The sequence below is a fragment of the Nyctibius grandis genome, chromosome Z (assembly GCF_013368605.1).
Source record: "Nyctibius grandis isolate bNycGra1 chromosome Z, bNycGra1.pri, whole genome shotgun sequence".
NCBI classification, from domain to species: Eukaryota; Metazoa; Chordata; class Aves; order Nyctibiiformes; family Nyctibiidae; genus Nyctibius; species Nyctibius grandis.
The window spans coordinates 10,144,034-10,162,940 of record NC_090695.1 but is presented as its reverse complement, the minus strand read 5'-3'; the positions used below and the strand labels follow the sequence as shown (position 1 = coordinate 10,162,940).

Sequence of the window (18,907 nt, the reverse complement as noted above, 5' to 3'; positions counted from 1 at the left end):
GCTCGAGCCGTGCGGGCCGTGCTCCGGCCACCCGCAGGCCGCCGGCAGCACGCACAGCGGTGGGCGCATCCCCTGCGAGACACCCACCGGCGCTACCGTGCTGCCGCCGCCCCGCGCCGGTGCGAAGCGCCGAAAGCGGGTGCTCATCACCTGCACAGGTGACGCTGTGGCGCGCCGCTCCCAGCCCTGCGGCAGCCCCCCCCGGGCCCAGGCCGCCCCACCGCCGGCTCCCAGCCGCGGCTGCCCGGGTGCGCCCCCCGCCGCCGCCCTGCCTGAGGGGGCACAGCGAACAGCGCCCCCCGGCGCCCGGGGCCGCGCCCTTTCTTGGCCTCCCTCTCCTCCGGCCACCGCCCCGCCTCCTCCATGCACGCGCCCTCCCGACCAATAGGAGGAGGGCGCGCTTCTGACTGACAGCGGCTATGCCCAGTGAGGACGGGCGCGGCGGGGAGGTGGTGCCCTAGAAATGGCCGTCGGCGGGGGCAGGCGGGCACCGGGCTAGGAGCGGGTATGGGCGGGGTCAATTACGTGTGCCGGATACTGCCGTCCGCGCTGCTACCGCCGCCGGCAACCACCCGCCGCGGCCCCCCTCCGGAGGAGCCCTGGGAAGCGGTGTCGCCGGCGGCCGGTGCCGCCGCGGGCTCCAGGGGCAGACGGGAGGCGGCCAGAGCCATGTTGGGCAGCGGGGCCAAGGCGGCCAAGCCCTCCTTCGTGTCCTACATCAGCCCGGAGGTGCGGGGCCGGCGGGGCGGGCGCGGCCGCCCTGTGAGAGGGGGCGGCGGCGGCCCTTGAGGGGGCTGCGGGGGATCGCCGCGAGGGAGAGGGCCGCAGGAGGTGCGGGCCGTGGAGAGGCGGGCGGAGGAGCTGTCAGGCAGCCTCATCCCCGGCCCGCAGGGCGGCGTGGAGCCCTCTGCGCCCCGGCCCGGCTGGGGGGCTCGTCAGGGCTGCGGGGAACAGCCGGGCCGGGCGGCGGGGGGATCTGCGGGGGCTTCTCCCGTGCTGCCGGTCCCCGCTCCCCTCTCTCGGGGTTCGCGGCGGGAGTTTTTCGCGGGGAGTTGTGAAGAGCCCGTGGGACGGGGACGGGCATGGGGCTGGAGCACGGTGGTGTTAGGTGTGCTGTTCTGGGGGTTGCGTGTCTGGTGCCTCAACGGTGCTTCCCTAAGAACGAGGGGGGAGCATCTTGCTTGTTGCTTCTCGAGAAAGCTTAAAAATCCTGGTTGGCTGGTCAGGTTTAAGCTGGTTATTTTTCTGGTGCTTCACTTGAATTGTTTTTGTAAGCAGTGAACAGATGTCAGGCTGTCATCGTGACTGTTCAGCTTGCAAGGTGGGAATTTCCGAACCTGTTTTTCTTTGTGTCCCTTAACATCAGTTCACTCCCAATGTGTGCTCTGTCTTTGCAAACTACTTGTTTTCAGTTCTGTTGCTGTAAAGTCCTGGCTCTCTTTCCTTAACAGCTCGATGTTGAACTCTTGGCTGTGCATATCTTTCATATTGTTCTTCGTGTTGCCCTTTCACTTATTTATTGAAAGTTATGTTGACAGTTTGATTGAAGTGACTTTAGACTCAGTTTGCTGAGGTCATGTTGCTAGCAGATGGTATTAGATCAGTATTGCTATTCAGTATTCCTTCATTCTTTTTCCTGGTAAACAGCTGTTTTCTAGGAAGACCAATCTTTATGAAAACTAACCATTTGTGGGGTTGTTTTTTTTTTTTCTTCTCCATGGTTCTTTGTATCTGTGTCAAACTGATTCTTCTTCTGCTCTCTTGAGAGCTTCTTAAGGAAGCTCTGTCTGTCTTGTTGATTAGAACAGAGTCTGTCACTGATAGGACCTTGGAGAATCTGCTGTTTTTGTTTTTGACTGAATCTGAAATAACAATGCAGAGTTATTATGGCTTAAGTCAGCTCTGCTGTTTAAAACTTATGTCCTTATTTTGTGGTAGCAATTCTGGTTTTACACATTGTTCAGCCCTGGTGACTTGTAGTTTCATCAGTTTACTTTAAAAGCTTTCTATCTTCCTTGTATTTCCCAGTGAAAATGCATGTAAGTGACAGGTACAAATATTTCTGGAGCCAGTATAGCTGTCTCTCTGTGAGGTGAGTCTCTTGGAAAATACATTGTACAAATATAGAAAGAAGTATTTGCTCAAGAACTGAATTTTGCAAAGGTAAGAACTTCATTTGTCGGACTTACTGAAAGACACTTCACCGTTTAAACAAGCATGCTGGATGATTAAAGCTTGTTGGAAAAAATGGCCAGTGGGAAAAGGCACAAGTAGAATATATGTAGTGCAGTAAGATACCAAACAATAAAGAGTACTTTAACTTCATTATAACTACAGTAATGTAACTCTTCAAGTATGATCCTGATGGAAGCAGGAAGAATAATGAAGACATTTAATACTGGAAGATGAAGCTTTTAATGGAATATCCTGATGCACCAGAGCTTGCAGTCATTCACTTTGTTCATGCTGCTTTTAACTATCTCCTTGATGCACTTACATTTAAGAATTTCATGGGCTCTTGCAGCAGAAGCTTTGAAATATAAATGTGACCTCCGCCATAGAATTTACATCTCTTTCACAGCTTCAAAAGCTCAGTGAAACCGAGGTCAGGTTCCAATAGCAAGTAAAGCAAGTTCAACTCTTTGCTCTGTTGGGTATTGCTTTCTTTTTGACAGCCTATGACTGCCTTAATAGGATGGTTACACAGGAAGCTGAAGAGTTCAGTGGTTTTTATGAGGATTAAAAATAAAACTTTAGATATGTGATAAAACCTATGAGGCTAATTGGGGATCTGGAAAAAAACATGTTGATTAGATATCCTTAAATCAGAGAAGTGAGCGTGTCTTAAGGAACTGTATTCAGTATGTACATGAGAAAAATAACTTTCTGAACACAAATTTCCTGTACCTGTTAACTTTCAAGTCATTGAGTTTTAAAATTGGGGCTAGACTGACAGAACAGTGGGAACACTTCAGTCCCTCTTCTGTGGAAAATAGTTTGGTCAACTGGGAATTTTCATCAAGACAGTGTAACTGCCATACTAGGGCAGACTAATATCCTATCTCTTTCAGTATCAGATGCTTGGGGAAGAGAATAGGTGACAGGTATATTTAGTATCGTGCTTCCTCTACTAGTCCCTGTCAAAAGGTGGGAGGCAGCAGTTCAGGGACTTCATGAGCTTGAGGTTACATCTAGATAGTATTTGAGTTAATGATGGACTTGTCTGAATTTACGAAGCCTTGCCTTGAATCTGTTTATACGTCTGACTTGCAACGAGATTTTTCTGTCAGCCACTGTGCAATACAGAGCAATAGAGTAGCGTTGTGCTGTGGTCCCCCTTGCTTGCAACCTCCGGATGCATTGGCCTTGTCCGTGTTTGCCTGGAAAGTTGTTTGACACCTAAAGATGCTTCTAGGTTAAGGGAGCCCTACAATAAGAAGATGCAACAGGCAGAGCGGAATTTTGTACTAGCCCCAGCTTGTTTATTCCATCCTCAAATACCTGAAGGACCCACTAGGTAATATTCACAAAAATAAAATTGTTAGCTTTAAACTGCTTCTAGCGTTTGTTTGAATATGAAAAGAAACAGGAACTCTATTCATGTTAATATATGGCAGGTTAGAAGTAAGGAGTGAACAGAAAATGCTGTTTATTAAAGAAACAGAAGTGATTTCCACTGTGAAACCCCAGAATGTCTGGAAAAGCAGCGTTTTTGACATCTGACTAAATATAACCTAGTTATGCTCTGCTGTATGGAAGCACAGATCAATCAATGGTCTGTTAAGAGCAAGACTGTAGGATGTTGATATTAGTGACACACTTCCCCTCAGGACAGACTTGGCTACCCTGCAGGAAGTGGGGTGAATACTAGGGTGTAAAAGTCAATGTTTTGACATGTCTGATCATAGACTAGGAATATTTGTCTATGGAGACAAAGAAACAAGAACCAGTGAATTACTTCATTATTTCTAACTCTAATTCAAAACTGAAAGCATTTACAAGAGTGACAAACTGGATTATATTTTCCTTAAAATCTCAGTTTGAATAAAAGTGTGGTTGTTAAGCTTAATGTTACTGTATGTGCATGCATTCTTAAAAGTTAAATCCTTCATGTTAAATCTTTTAGGATATTAGATCTTGTATTAGACCTTAAACCTTACAAGAGTTTGTTCTGCGTCATGCTTTTTGTCCATGAGAACTGGAGTGTACCTCAGGCTGCCGAGTTGTGAGGGTAACTTTCATACCACTTGTGCTTTGTCTCAGATTGTGCATTGCTGTTAGCTCATAACCACTATGAATACTGGTTGCTTGTAAATCTTGGTACAGTATTGTGTGTTCTGTAGCGATCACTTTTAAAACAGTACGGTGCTCCTTCTAAACGGGAGTGATGGAATTGAAGAGTGGCATAAAGAATAGAAGTTACCCAAGCAGACAGCTGAGCTCTGGGCTGACATGGGGAAAGCTGGGCGTTGAAGTCAGAGGAGATGGACAGGACAATGTAAGGAAAGAGGAAAGGATAAAAGATGAAACGGACATGGAAAACATGCGCTATGTTCTAATGGGCTATTGGATAATGGAGCTGTGAAAGGAAGGAAAACAAGCATTTAGAGATTATTTTCGGCACTGTTATTAAAGTGTAGTAAGTATCTCCTCTGGATTGTATGGCATACAACATGGGATTATGCTTGTTTGACCAAGAAATAGTCTTTCAGAAAATACCAAGAATGTATTGTGGTTCATTTCTGAATACAAAGTATATGCTAAGCATGTGCACAGGTATTTCCTCTTTTGCATGAAATTCCAGCAGAACTGTTAGACAAAAGTTTGATTTGTTTTACTTGAGAATACTGTATTCACTTGTTGGAGCACCACAACTAACTTGCAAATATTTCAGTATACCGTTTGACTTTTACAACTGAGAAATGTATAGTTAAGAAAGCTATCTCAGCTTTCTGTTAGTCTTTTAGTGAAGTATAAGTAAATAAGAAAAAATTGATGTTCACTGCAAGTATCACCATGATGCAGAGCTTTCCCGTGGAGACATTACTTGTGGAAAACTATAGATTAGCGTTAGAATATCCTGTGTTCTCACACCACCACTATTTGCTGTCAGCCTTGAAACAATGTATGTTTCAGACAGTGCGTTTAAAACCTGGAAGTGATAACTGGTTCCTTCGTTGCTTATATCTAATAAACAATGTTTTTCCCAGTATGTTTACAAAAATCTTGTTTTCCATTGTTGGAATTACCTCTAGCACAAATATCCAGCTGTGGATAAACGGAACTACCCTTACTGTGGGGTAAGGTAGGTTCAGAGTTTACAGCATATAATTTGCAGCAGCAGACGATGCATGATCTCTGAGTGATGCGCAACATCCAGTATCAAGAGGCCTGTATACATGTTTTGCAATACTGATTTAAAAAAAATCCAATTTCTCTGACAAGATCAGCGTAATCTGGATGCTAGCATGTAGGGAATGTTTTTCACTTTTTATGCATTTTCTGTCCACAGTTGGTTACCTCCCTGTGGAGTGGGAGGTGAGGAATTCTTCTCAGTTGTGGTGAGGCTCTAGGACAAAGAGCAGGAATCATTTGGGATCCCTCTCCTGCCCTAACTGTTAGGACCCTGTTAATACAGCATAATTTGTACTTGATCTTACTGCCTTAGCTTGATGTTGCCTCACACGTGGTGGCTCTTTTATGCTTCAGCACTTGGGAAAGATTTCTCCTCAGATAGACTTGGGGAGTCTATTTTAGACCCTTGAAATATATTTGTGGAGGAGAGCTGAATGTAGTCCCTGGGTATTGCAAACTGTGCAGTTGTTCCCTATAGTCAGGTAAAAACTGAGAAGAGGTGAGCCTTTTCTTAGAAAAACAGTTTCTGTGTTGTGTTTTCTCCCCCTCATTGAAGCAGAGAATCTGCAAGGAGCATGGTGTCTCCTTTCCCTGGCACTTCATGGTTTCACAGTGCTATCAGCTGAAGTTGGTTTCAACTAACAAGAAGGATGATTCATTATAAATTAGTATGGTGTGACATGTCAGCCTGCAGTTTTTGTATGGTTTGGTGCTCTGTACTGTTATAATTGATGATTTTGGGGTGTTGCTGTATTTCCTACCACTGTTTACTCTGATAACCTGGAAAAAGGAATGTAGCACAAGGTAAGTGCACAGATGAGAAGAATCTCTGAGTAAGAAGTTTCTAAAACCTTCAGCAAAGTTGAGGTCTTGGTTTCTATCATTTCTGAGGCAAACTGAAGTTAATTTTCCTCATCTGCATGGTGTCCTATGGGTATCTACTTTTAGCTGTTGCTGCCATTAGGGTTTCCTGTGTTGTATCTTGAGTAAGAAGTGCAAAGGTGCTGCTTGGGTCATTCAGAATGGGGAAGCTACAGATGAAGAAGTATCTATCTAGAGGTGTGTGTGGCTTTCAGTGGTCATATATGGGAAGTGCTTGCATGCTTAACTTCAACAAATGGTCAGAGGGTGAAGGTTCCTGAGGTCTGAGGGGATTTAGTAGTTTGTGGAAAGGGAGAGACTTGCTTCTGCTGCTTCCCTTTCTTTTGTTTTTGTGCTCATCTGACCTGTTGATGAGCCAGTTCTGCTAACAATAGGCAGTAACAACAAAACCAAATGTAGCATAAGTACAGACTTTCCAGCTGATCTTATGAACCAAATTACCTCACCATGTAGTCAGACAAACCCAGGGATGAGAGGAGTGGGTGGGTGAGTACAAACTGTGTGACTGATGAAAGGAGCGTTGAGGAGCATGCATTTTAGTGTCAGCAGGTTCTTTAGTTAGTCCTAAGATCTGTGTTGCCCCAAAACTGAAATCTATTAGAATAATGAAGTTGAAAGAGAGTAGAGATATTAGCTAACCTTATGGGCTCCTACACAACTTGCACTGACTCATGGTGAGTTAACTTTTCTTCATAAAGATCTTTGCCTTCTCTCTTAAAAGAGCAAGTACAAAATGTGACATTAGTAGAATTTAATTTATTTTACTATCCTCCCTTGGAAAATGAGCACAGCAGCATGGATTCTTTAGCAATGTTCATGGCTTGAATTCTAGGTATCCCTAGTGCATATGAATGAAAACTGTCTTTAAAATATTTATGATTTTATTATGGGAATATAAATGTAGACTTTCAAATAGAACTCTTCTGGCAGTGAGCTCTTGGAAGCTGTTGTATGTTGTAGGAATTCTGCCTATAGTAAGCACTTCAGCATCTGTGGGTTTTTGTCAGCAAAGAGTGAAACTGGACTTTACAGCCAATCTCGGTGTTCGACTAAGGTCTTTATTCTGCAGTAATGCTATTTAATTAAAATTCTATTTTAATTTAATTCCTTTCAGAAGATAAGCAATTTAACTTGTAACCAAAATGAAAACCACTTGTTCAAAATTATTTGCCTCTATATACCTGTTACAAAATCGGAGAATCACAGAATGTTGGGGATTGGAAGGGAGCTCAAAAGATCTTCTAGTCCAATCCCCCTGCCAGAGCAGGATTACCTAGACCATATCACACAGGAACGCGTCCAGGCGGGTTTTGAATGTCTCCAGAGAAGGAGACTCCACAACCTCTCTGGGCAGCCTGTTCCAGTGTTTGGTCACCCTGACCGTAAAGAAGTTTTTCCTCATATTTATGTGGAACCTCCTGTGTTCCAGCTTGCACCCATTGCCCCTTGTCCTGTCAATGAATGTCACTGAGAAAGCCTGGCTCCATCCTCATGACACTTGCCTTTTACATATTTATAAACATTAATGAGGTCACCCCTCAGTCTCCTCCAAGCTAAAGAGACCCAGCTCCCTCAGCCTCCCCTCATAAGGGAGATGTTCCACTCCCAAAAGCTTCATTGCATTTGAACAAAGGGATGTAAGCTCAAATAACTTCTTTGGGATCAAATATTTTTTTTGCTCAGGTTTTATCTGCCAACACTAGCATAAACTGGTACTCATAGCAATGAGTATGAACATTCAGGCAGTGTGTATACATAAACAGTAGTTATTACATGCCTTGTGATATCTCCCAAAGTAAAAGTTACTGGGAAAACACCTAGTTAGTATACTGCTTTACTGTTCTGTAGCAATGATTGTTGGCATGTAGTGCATGAGCAAACAGCGTTGTATTTAGTTGCTCATGAATAGGGATAGTAGAGGGCATAGCTATAAAGGCACTAGTAAACCCAAAGTTTAGCTTAGACCTACCAGTGGTGAAGAGACAACATTGGGAAAAAGTGTCTGTATTTCTTCTCTGAATGCAGCAGTGTTCAGCTTGAGCCATGTTTGCATAGTAACTTATTTAGCTGACAAGCATGAACTTTCATTAAAATTTACTTGTACAACATCCAGACTTAGAAGTCAAAGGTAGCAATTTGTGTCTTGTTTTCTGCACCAGCTGCCAGCTGTAGTTACAGATTTCTTTCTTCATACCACTACCACTTTCATTTTTATAACCCTTGTATCTTTTAAAGCTGTCCTGAATGTCTCTGCTGTTCTCATGACATGGTTTCCTTGTGGTTTTAGTTTTTCTGTGCATCCTTCAAGCTTTGTTTTGGGTCTTCCTAGTGTTGAGAGAAAGTGTTTATACTAATGGCAAAGGGAGATTATTTTTATGCTCTCAGGGGCTTTTGTTTCTCTGTATTTAATCCAGCAAAACTGTTACTGCTTATGTCTCCTTTTGATTGCTGGCCTTGATTTGCGATATCTGACTTGATGCTGGTGACAAACTAAAATTAGCTTTCTTACTGCTGTGGCCCCGGGGGGGTTTCCAGTTAACTAATAGGTTTCCAGAAAGACTCCAATGCATGTGAAGCGATTCTGACTCGGAGGAGGAAGTTCTGAACTGGCTGAGCAGGAAGGGTGTAGCATGTCTTCTAGTTTAATAGTCTGTTGACTTGAGATTTTAGTCCAACTACCAGTGCCTCAAGGCTAGAATAAGTGATACTGAGAATTTAATAGGTTTGTTTTGTGCAATTTTGGTCCAAACTAAGGGATATCCTGTGACTGGTTTTACCTATTGGTTCTGAGATTCTGAAATCCCTCCTTATCTTGGTAGTACTGTTTAAGTAACTTTTGTACTTTAGATTGCAATAATACGTGCAAGAAAATCAGAAACAGATAGTAAAGGATGAAGCTTGAAAAACTGTAGAGGGTACATTAGAATCAAATATTAAGTCGTACATGGAAAAGCTTATGAATGAACTCTGGGAGATGGTGCTGTAATACTAAGTTTATGCTAATCCATTTACGTGTGCTGAGAGAACTTAAAGTATTGGTAATGCTTGAATTCTGTCGGTTATGAAAATAACTCATTTCCTTTTTTGTGTTTACAACTGCATGTAACTGATGCTGTGGGTGTGAAGACACTGACTTAATTATTTAGCTAATATACTACTGACCTTTAGTGGAAGGAGCACATTGCAAACACATTCTCCTTAATTTAGGAAGTTTTTTCTTTAATTGTAAATTCCCTATTTGCTGGAATGTGCAGAATTTAAGAGGGAGGGTGCTGTTATTTACAGGATGTGTTGAACGTATGATCTTTGCAAAGTAATAATTACTCTTTCTCTCTTTAGGAAATACACATAAAGGAACCCATAGAAAAGGAAGTACATCCTCGCCTATTACCAGGTAACTGTTGTATATTGTATTATTAGAATTAAATAATAAAAAATTAATCATGTAAACAGTATTTAAGTATTCCTATGTCTGCAGCAAACACTCATGTGACGTCAGTGTCCCAAGCAGTAAAACAGAGGTTTTGCTGTAACAACCCGCACTGGTTGAAATGTTTTAAATATCTGTATCTGCATGGGTTTTTGAAAAAGTTATAAAAATATCTTGAGGTAAGCTGCATGTGGAGAACTGTATTTACTTCAGTTTGCCCTGTTTCTTAAAAGATAAATTTGTGTGGCTTTTTGTTTGTTTGGGAACTGAAGACCAAGAACTAGTGGAAACTTAGTTTCTTGTTGCTTTGCTTTTACTATGAGTTGCTTAAGCCTTTTGGTGCCTTGTTCACTGTTAAGATTTTTTTTTTTAAATTTACAGTTCTTTCTTTTCAAAAAATGTTTTTCAAGATCAGGAAAGATGATGTTACTATGATAAAATACAAGCAAAAGCTTAGAATAAACTAGTATTGTTCTGTTAGGTTTTCTGCACTTTATAGGAAAGACCAAGAGTCTGGCTGATTATATCTATTAAAACCTGGTTTTACTTTCTTAAACTTGAAGTTCTGTTCCTGCTAATTTTAAGATTAGAACTTTATTGAACATTATTTATGCAAACTTGTGTTTGAGAACTTTTAAAATAGCTCTGGGACCTGTGAAATAAGCAACATCTCCAGTCAAAGCTATGAAAAATTAACTATGATGAACTTGTAATCATCAGCTCAAATGTTTCAGCATTCTTGGAGTTTAGCAATAAGGAAAATTGGAACAGTTTTCAACTTTCCAATTTCAACTTGTTTATTAACTTTATCACCTACTCTTCAGTGGGCTTTTTTTTTCCTGAGTACACACTCGTATGGTTGCTCTTCGCAGCTCCACGCGTTGTTCTCATACCACTTAGAGTAGGCCATGATACAGGTACCTCTGGTTGCAGAACTCCTAAATGCATGCAGTTGAACAGTGTTCAGTCCATCTTGAGTAATACCAATAACCTGGAAGTCTCTCAATGTACTGATTCCAGGAGCTGCCTCATAGTCTTTTTGTATAGCAGTGATGAAATATCTTCAGGCATAGTTATGCGAAACTTTCAGGAACTTAATGCTGAGTTTAAGATAACAGTTGAAATAATTAAATTATAAATGTCAGTTATATGGCAAGTCACTGTTTCTTTTATACAGGTGAACTGCTGCTTTGCGAGGCAAGCACAGTATACAAGTATATACAAGAAGATGGGTCAAATCGTGGCACCTATGGGAAACTTGTATGCACAAACTTCAAGATTGCTTTCCTTGACGATGATTCTGCTTCAGATGATAATGTAGGAAGACAAGTCTTCTAATTATGACCAAACAGGCTCTGAAGACATACTGTCTCTGACTAAAAAATCATATCTTTCCCTTATATAAGGATACAGAATGAATATAGATTTATAAGAAATTTTAATGGCTGCAGACTAATTTTAATCAGTCTGCATCTGCTTGCAGATCCTTCCTCAAGCTCTCATGACTATTGGAGTCAAAATCATGCAAGCCTGTATGTGGACTCTCACATTAGACATAGTTTATAACTTTATATCTTGTGAGTTGGTAATTTTTTGAAGCTTAAGTTAAAAGAATGAATTGTTTTGAAAATTACATCAACAGTTTGTTCAAACCTTATTTCTGACTGCTTATCTCGTAGCAATTGCAAAAGCGTGAATGTCAAACGTACTTCTAATGTTGTGTAACGTCTGTCTGACTTGACTTTGGGCTATATCTGCAGAACCATTTCAAGGCTGTACAAAACTGAGTAAGCTGATATTCAGTGGGAATGCTCTAGATAATTGCTTGTGTGGCTCAGTAAAGCTCTGAATTGTTCCATTCAAAGTCAGGTATTGACTGCAAAGATTTAAAAACCTGGTACTATTGAGCTGGCAAACATTAAAAAAGCTAAAAAGTCCTCAGATCTTAGAAATTAGTTGAATCTTGTTTCCTTTGTTTTAGGTGCACAAATTGAGCTGTCAAAAGAGAGTGGTAATGCCACACCTTTTTTTGATGTGCTTAAGTATCTGAAATGGTCTGATCCCTTTAGGGGATAAAAGTGGAGGAGAGCCTTGTATGTGGCTCTGAGTGAAAGATGATCTTGACAGTGAAGAAGAATAAGAATATGATCTGACACACATTGATTGTAGTCAGAAGTTTCTTGGGGTAAAATTTCAGGGAGTTTAAATGTTAAACTAAGGCTTCTGCAGCCAAATATGGATTTTTGGACCTTCTGGAATTAACTGGGACAAAGCTGCAGAGCCCTTTCCACAGATCACATGAGATTTATGCTGGAGTTGGTAGTGACCATGCTAATTTCTATTCCATCACTCACTTTAAGTCTTGGGTTTATAACATGCCAAGTCAGTTGTATTTCTCTTAACAAAAGTTCAGTATTAGCCATGTGATTTAGACTAGTGCAGACCTGGAAATAACTTGAATAAGGTTAACTCTGTTCACAGCTGTCTTCATGTAAAATGTAATTTGCTGATGTAGTGTACATCAGCCTTCTGGTAATAATATTTAACATAATGTTTAATTGTGGCATCACCATTTGGAGCCCCAAATCAGTTCAAGTTTAGCAAAACAGTAGGTGAGAGAATTGGGTTATATGTGTCTTTGTTTTACCCAGTGATAAATCTGGCTTTATGTTGGAATATTCTTGGGATACTTGTTCTTTTAAGAGACTTTCTATTTCCTGCCAGGTTCCCATAGCAAGGAAACTTGTCATAAAAGGGCTTGGATTACATCAAGTTACTGTATTTCCTGTTTACTGCACTGATTCTAGTTTGAAAAGTGACTCTCAATAGAAATGCATGCTTTGAAGGTATTTGAAAATTAAAAACTGTATCCACATTTGAAGCATAGTGGACACTTAAATAAAACTGGATCTGCAGTTTAGAAACTATGCCTATGTAACCTGGATCTGTCTGTATTTTAATAACTATTCTTCACTGTTCTGCCTTACACACCTTATAAGAATAAGAAGTAATGCTGATATTAAAATAGGTACCAAATGCATCCTTTACTTGTGAGAAGGTGCTACTGCTTAGTAGTGTGAGATTTCTAAGGTTTTTTTCATGTTCTAGGAGCCACAATTTAAGAATAAGATCGTAGGAGAAAATGACATAACCCTGCAATGTGTAGATCAAATCTATGGAGGTAGGTCAGCTTTCTACTCTTCATTTAATATGCCTCACACTTCGAAGTGTGTTATTGTGCTGGTGCTCTTTGTACATGTACTTGCTTTTTAGAAAACTGATAAGAGTTAGTCACTTTGGAAACTAGGATTGGGTAGCCTGGAAAAAACCAGCTGCAGTTATATTTAATGAGGAAATGACAAATAAGAGATCTATGAGAATCCAGTCTTAACCCTCAAGCTTGTCAGAGCTACATTTTGATTAATTATCTTGCTGGGACAGATGAAACGATTCCTTCAAAATGCCATGATTCAAAGCAAAGAAGAGTGTACTGTGAAAAGTCTCCAATTAACATCAGTACACAAGGATCTTCCAGTGTATCAACTATTTCTATAAATATGGAGGTATTCACTTCATTTGAGCAATAACGCTGCAGAGCAGTTACAGTTACCAAATTCCCAAACAATACCTTTTGTTTGTCTAAGGGAACTTTGTTTTATGAGATGCATGATGTCTTCAAAATATCAAAGGAGATAGAAAACAAGGTTTTAATTTACAAGTAAATCAGTGACTGTTTTTCAGCAGGGCTTACAGGTATGCCTGTATTGCTAAAAAAGATAAATGAGAATGGGACTGGTAATTTGTAAGTAGTGAGGAAGGCTTTATTGAGAAGTGTTAGAGTATTCAGAGTATTTATGAATGGTGGTGTGGATTTGTGAAGGAGTGGACTAGGGGGAGAGTAATGGAGTCTGGTTATGAAACACTATTTAGTTTCGTATACAGTGGCCTGGCTGGCAGCACTTGAAGTTGTGAAATGATACATCCTCAAACAGAAGTGAACAAAGGGCTCTCTTGGGGGATTTATGGTGGTTAAAAAAAATTTTTTTTAATAGGAACTTAAAATTATCTCAGTTGTTTGGGGACTTTCCCTCAGGCAAAACTACTAAATTATGTTTTTTATGCATCTCAAAACTTTGAGCTTACTATGCAGTCAGAATGTGAACAGAAATAATCACTGAGCAGCTGGCTTGCTGCAAGTTTGGTTTCTACCTTGCAGGAAGTAGTTTGAGTGGGTTTAAAAAAAAAGTTGAGTGTATTAGCACAAGAGCTTGCCAGTCTGTTGTAGGATCCTTGTTTTGACTTGCTAAAACTTGGGCTTGAATTAGTTTCTTGAGAATTTTGAAAACTCAAGCAGGGATAGCTTTATCAACTGATAGCAAAGTTCTTTGATATTTACTTAGACTTTTTAATTTTGCAGTTTATGATGAGAAAAAGAAACTTCTAACTGGACAGCTGAGAAAATACCCAGAGAAGCTAATCATCTACTGTAAAGACCTTAGAGTATTCAATTTCTGCCTGAGATACACAAAAGAAGAGGAAGTGAAAAGAGTAAGTATAGTAACTTAATTTGTTTTTCTTTTTTAAGCTTGAAGTTGAGTGTTTAGTTGGGGGGATGAGAGAAGGAGGAAATTCATCCTGAGAGACCTCTTAAACTTGAAGTGTTTTCTGATCATTCCTGATTGTGAGAGAAAGTAAGACTTTGATTTCTAGCTAAACTTACTCATTAAACATCATTATGTATAGCAGTTAAAAAAGTTAGATGCACTGTCTCTTTGAACAGAAATGCCTGAGATGAAGCTAATTTCATGTAGACTCTCAAGCTCCAAACTTGTAAAGCTGTTCTGTTTGTGATATGATTTTATTACACTTTAGACTTCAGCCTTTTTCATATGAAAGCAGTTATTTTCCTGATAACTTGGGTTCTTTTGACAGGTTAATCTGAACTCCAAACTAGGAGTCTACTACCTTTATTTGACTAGTAAGAGTTATTCTGGAAGTTGAACAGATATAACACTTTTCATTAAGTCAAGTAGGTATAGTGTCTTGCAGACAATGAAGAAGGTTCTCTAAAAGTCAGTTTTCAGCTGTTGGGGATAGAACCCATTGAACAGTTTTGTTTAAAACCTGGGAGAGAGGAGTAAAAAAATCACATTTTTTACACTGACTGTCTTAGTCTGTGTTTGGGTGTTAATTTTTGGTCCTTTCCTAGATCGTCAGTGGTATAGTTCATCATAGCCAGACTCCTAAGCTGCTTAAACGCTTGTTTCTGTTCTCTTATGCATCAGCTGCCCCAAACAACACAGGTAAATGTTTTTCTATTTTTGAGTTGTATTTGTTGCATACTGTTAGTTCCTTAGGCAGTCTGGGACATTTAGTAGCTGAGTTTGTGCTTGGCTTATGACTGTGCCTCAGAAGATTAATTTTTCGCTTGTTATGCATTGCTAGACTTGTTGCTAAAAACCTCTAAACTGTCTACTAGTTGCACAGAAATTTTCCATGCAAGAGTAGCATCACTGGATTGAAAACTTACTGTGATCAATATGTGCAAATGCTTTTCATGTGCTTCTGACTAGAGTGCTCTCATCTAGAAAATATTTTACTTATTTTATCAATGTGTTTTTTCTGTACTATTGCTGTGAACCAAACTTCCTGCTCTTAATTCTTAAATTATTACATTTACAGTGGCATCTTACAGAAAGTATTTCCCTTTTGCTCTTATTTGCAAGTGATCTGCTTTGCCCAGGCAACTGCAAAAAAAGCATAGGTTTGCATAGTGAAATTCCAGTGGACATCTGACTTCCTCTTATAGCTAACTTATTACATAATCTTCCCACTTGATCAAACATGTCTGAATAATATAGTAAGCTGCAAAATTCAAGCTAAAAAAAACAAAGTAATAGCACTGTTTGGACTGAGGAACCTGATTCTTTGTGCACCAGGAACACCTGTTCCTTTCACAGAGGGAAGTTTTTATGTACCCAAGGTATTAATTGGATACTTACCAAAACATGTCATGGAATTACAGAATCACTGAGGTTAGAAGAAACCTCTGGCGGTCATTTAGTTGTGTTCCTGTCTGTCTTCCCATGTTTAGAGTTAACTACAGTAAGCTTACCAGGGTTGTGTCCAGTTGGGTTTTGAATATCTCCAAGGATTGAGATGCCACAGCCTTTCTGGACATCCTGTTCCATTATTTGAGCATCCTCATAGTGAAAAAGTTTATTGTTACGTTTAAATGGGATTTGCTGTAGTTCAGCTTGTGAGTACTGCCTTTTGTTGTGTCACTGGATACCACTGAATCTAGATTCATTTTCTTTACTCCTCTCCCCTGCTTCTGCACATTGGAAAGATTTCTTCCCCACTGAGCCTTCTCTAGGCTGGATGATCCCAGTTCTCAGTCTCTCCTCATATCAGGTGCTTCAAGCCCTTTAATGATCTTGATGGGACTTGGACTTGGTCCAGCAGGCCTGTGCCTGTCTTGTACTGGGGAGCCCAGTACTGGATGCAGCACTCCAGGCATGGCCTGACCAGTGCTGAGCTGAGAACAACAATCACCTTATTCAAGCTGTAGGGAATGGTTTTCCTAATGCAGCCCAAGAATGTTCGCTTTTGCGGCAAGGGCACATTGCTGACTAGGTAGTTTCTGCAGGCTGCATCTGTAACTGGTGTTCAGTTTGAACTACCAAACATCAGAAAGACTGTAAGCTTTTCCAGGTAGAGACTAAGCAAATGTGAGAAGCCTAGTCTTTATAGCAACTTTGAAGTGTTGTGCCAGAATTCTTTCATATATTAATAACTATCTTCAATAATAAATGCCTATGTCTCATTCTTTATGAAGTTGTTACAGGACAAACCAAGTAGACTTCAGGAACTGGGTTTTGTGCCTCTTATGGTCTGATACTCTTAAAATCTTAAATTGTCCTTTAGAGCTCATTAACAGTGTTCTGTTTCCAGCTGTAAATGTTTCATCTACTTTATCTTCTTACAGTGGAGAGTTTCAACTTGCCATTGTATCTTCTGTGGAAACTCCATCTCTGGTATTTCAGTATTAGCTGATGTTGCAGGAAACTTAATTATGATGGGTGTCTAAAACAATTGGCCTTACTCCATAAATTATATGCTTATCATACAGGATCTGATACCAACCTGCTGTTGTAACTGTTGCTGAGGTGACTAAATAGAAACACAGGAAAAGTTCTTGGTTGAAATGATCAAGACTGAAATGCTGTAGTCAATTTTCTGCTCTTATGAAGCACCTGCAGTGTTGTATTCAGTGCAAAACTCCTATCCATGATGAAAGAATGAACTTTAAATTAAATGCAATATCTGAATTGCAGGAAGGCTTTTGGTATGATTGTTAATTCTGCATGTAAGTCTGTATTATTAGATGCTAGTCAGCTGCACTAGCATACAAAGGTATTTGCTGCACAGCACCCTGGGTTTTAGGCTGGATGTGAGGACAGCCTCAACTGTATGGAAGTCCCATAAGAACAGATTCGTTTCTGTAACAAACTATTCCTGAAGTTATTAGTTAAAGCAGTATTTGACAGAAGATTGGTTAAAGATCAGACAGAGGCAGTGTGTTGTACAAAGGCATTTTATCTTTGGCTTGAGGCTTTCTGTACACAAGAGGTTTTGCTTGCTTACCTTAATGAAAACTAACTACTTGATTTAGGAATGCTTTCATGTTAGAAATCCTGATAGTCTTCAAAGGTAACATTATTGATGTTTGACAGGTGGAAGAAACCAAACTGTGATGTTTGATACTCTTGAGGACTGGCGTGATGAGCTGGAGCGGACCAAAGGGAATGTGAAATACAAAGTGGTGACTACCAATGAAGGCTACAGAGTCTCTGAAAAGTAAGCTTGCCCTGGTTAATAGTGAACTTTGGATATACCTCATTAAGGTTTGCAGAAATCAGTGCTACCTTTGAGCATTATACAGTTTAGGATTTTTTTTTTAGGATCTGGTTTCCATTTTGATTTATGGGATACTTTGATTTGGACCTCAGGAGGTCATCTTACACAATCCCTGCTCAAGCAGGATTAACTTCAACATTAGGTCAAGCTACTCAGGACCTTGGTCAGTCAAGCTTTGAATAGCTCTAGGGGTGGATAATATCACCTTAAAATGGAATAGAAAATATGTAGGTCTAGTAACTACACTTCTGTCATACTTACTGGTTAGGACGACATTTTCTCAGTCCTGTACCTTTACTCTGGTAAAATTCCAAGTTATGTGCACTTGAGATTTCATGTTGTTTTGGTTGGGAGGCTGCGTGGGGAAAGAGTAACTGGTTTAAAGTGTATCTGCAAAATGTGCTGATGGAAGTTAAGTTTCATTGCCTTTAGTGGCAGGTCAGAGATGTATGCTTCTACCAGTTCAGCTAAATAGTATCTATTGGTGAACCCCTTAGGGTGCATACGAGGCTTTGTGTACTACTGTTGTTTAATAGTCAAATTCTGAAAGACTGGAAACAAACACCAATTTTCAAAGAAGTCTTAACTATTTATTCCAGAACCCTGTCTTGAGAGACCCAAGCTGAGGTTAAGCACTTTGTTGCTTCTGTGCTTTGTTGCTATGTTCTATACCTTGAACATAAATAGTGTTGGCTGGTACTGGAAATTCATGATATGTTAAATGATATCCTTGAATTGTGATGCAGCTGCTTACAAGGCACGGAAACAGAACTAGTTATCTAATAGTACAAGGCTATCTTTTAAAACAACAGAGTGAGAGAACCAAGGCAATCTTAACAATCAGTCTTAGGTGTTACAATTAAATGTAGGGCTTAATTGCAGCCTTGGAAAGGCAGGATAATGTTGCAGTGAAAATAATGAACAACTCAAGATTGAAAGAAAATACCTTATCCAGCTGAAAATAAAGGGAAGGTGTTGAGGACAATATCATTATCTAGTAGGAAGGATTATTGTAGCTGTAAGAGTCAATACATAATTAGCATGTGGGCTAGAACACTCACTGTCATTAAAAGGAACTTGGAGATTGTTGTTTGCTCAGTTTTTAAGTGCAAGAAACTTTTTTTTGTTCTTTTAGGCTGCCTTTGTATATTGTTGTTCCCATATGTGTTTCTGAAGAGAGCATCTTGAAGTATGAAGGCAGAGGCATTCCTGTAAGTATATATGCATGACTGATGGTAAGAAATCTTATTGAGAAGGCATAATTTCAATACACAGTAACATCTGAAATGCTCCTTATATTTAGAACTTGTTTTTAACAGC

At 40.2% G+C, this 18,907-nt stretch overlaps 1 protein-coding gene across 1 annotated transcript in view; it reads left to right on the top strand.

Annotated features, from left to right (window-relative positions):
* Positions 1-573: 573 nt before the first annotated feature.
* MTMR12 (myotubularin related protein 12) overlaps positions 574-18,907 on the top strand; it is a 33,923-nt gene continuing 15,589 nt past the window's right edge. Inside the window, exons 1-8 of the mRNA XM_068423076.1 lie at positions 574-729; positions 9,577-9,631; positions 10,845-10,984; positions 12,776-12,848; positions 14,085-14,215; positions 14,877-14,970; positions 17,404-17,527; positions 18,723-18,798. Coding sequence (XP_068279177.1) covers positions 670-729; positions 9,577-9,631; positions 10,845-10,984; positions 12,776-12,848; positions 14,085-14,215; positions 14,877-14,970; positions 17,404-17,527; positions 18,723-18,798 — 753 coding nt within the window. The 5' untranslated portion in view covers positions 574-669. The remainder of the gene's footprint in view (positions 730-9,576; positions 9,632-10,844; positions 10,985-12,775; positions 12,849-14,084; positions 14,216-14,876; positions 14,971-17,403; positions 17,528-18,722; positions 18,799-18,907) is intronic.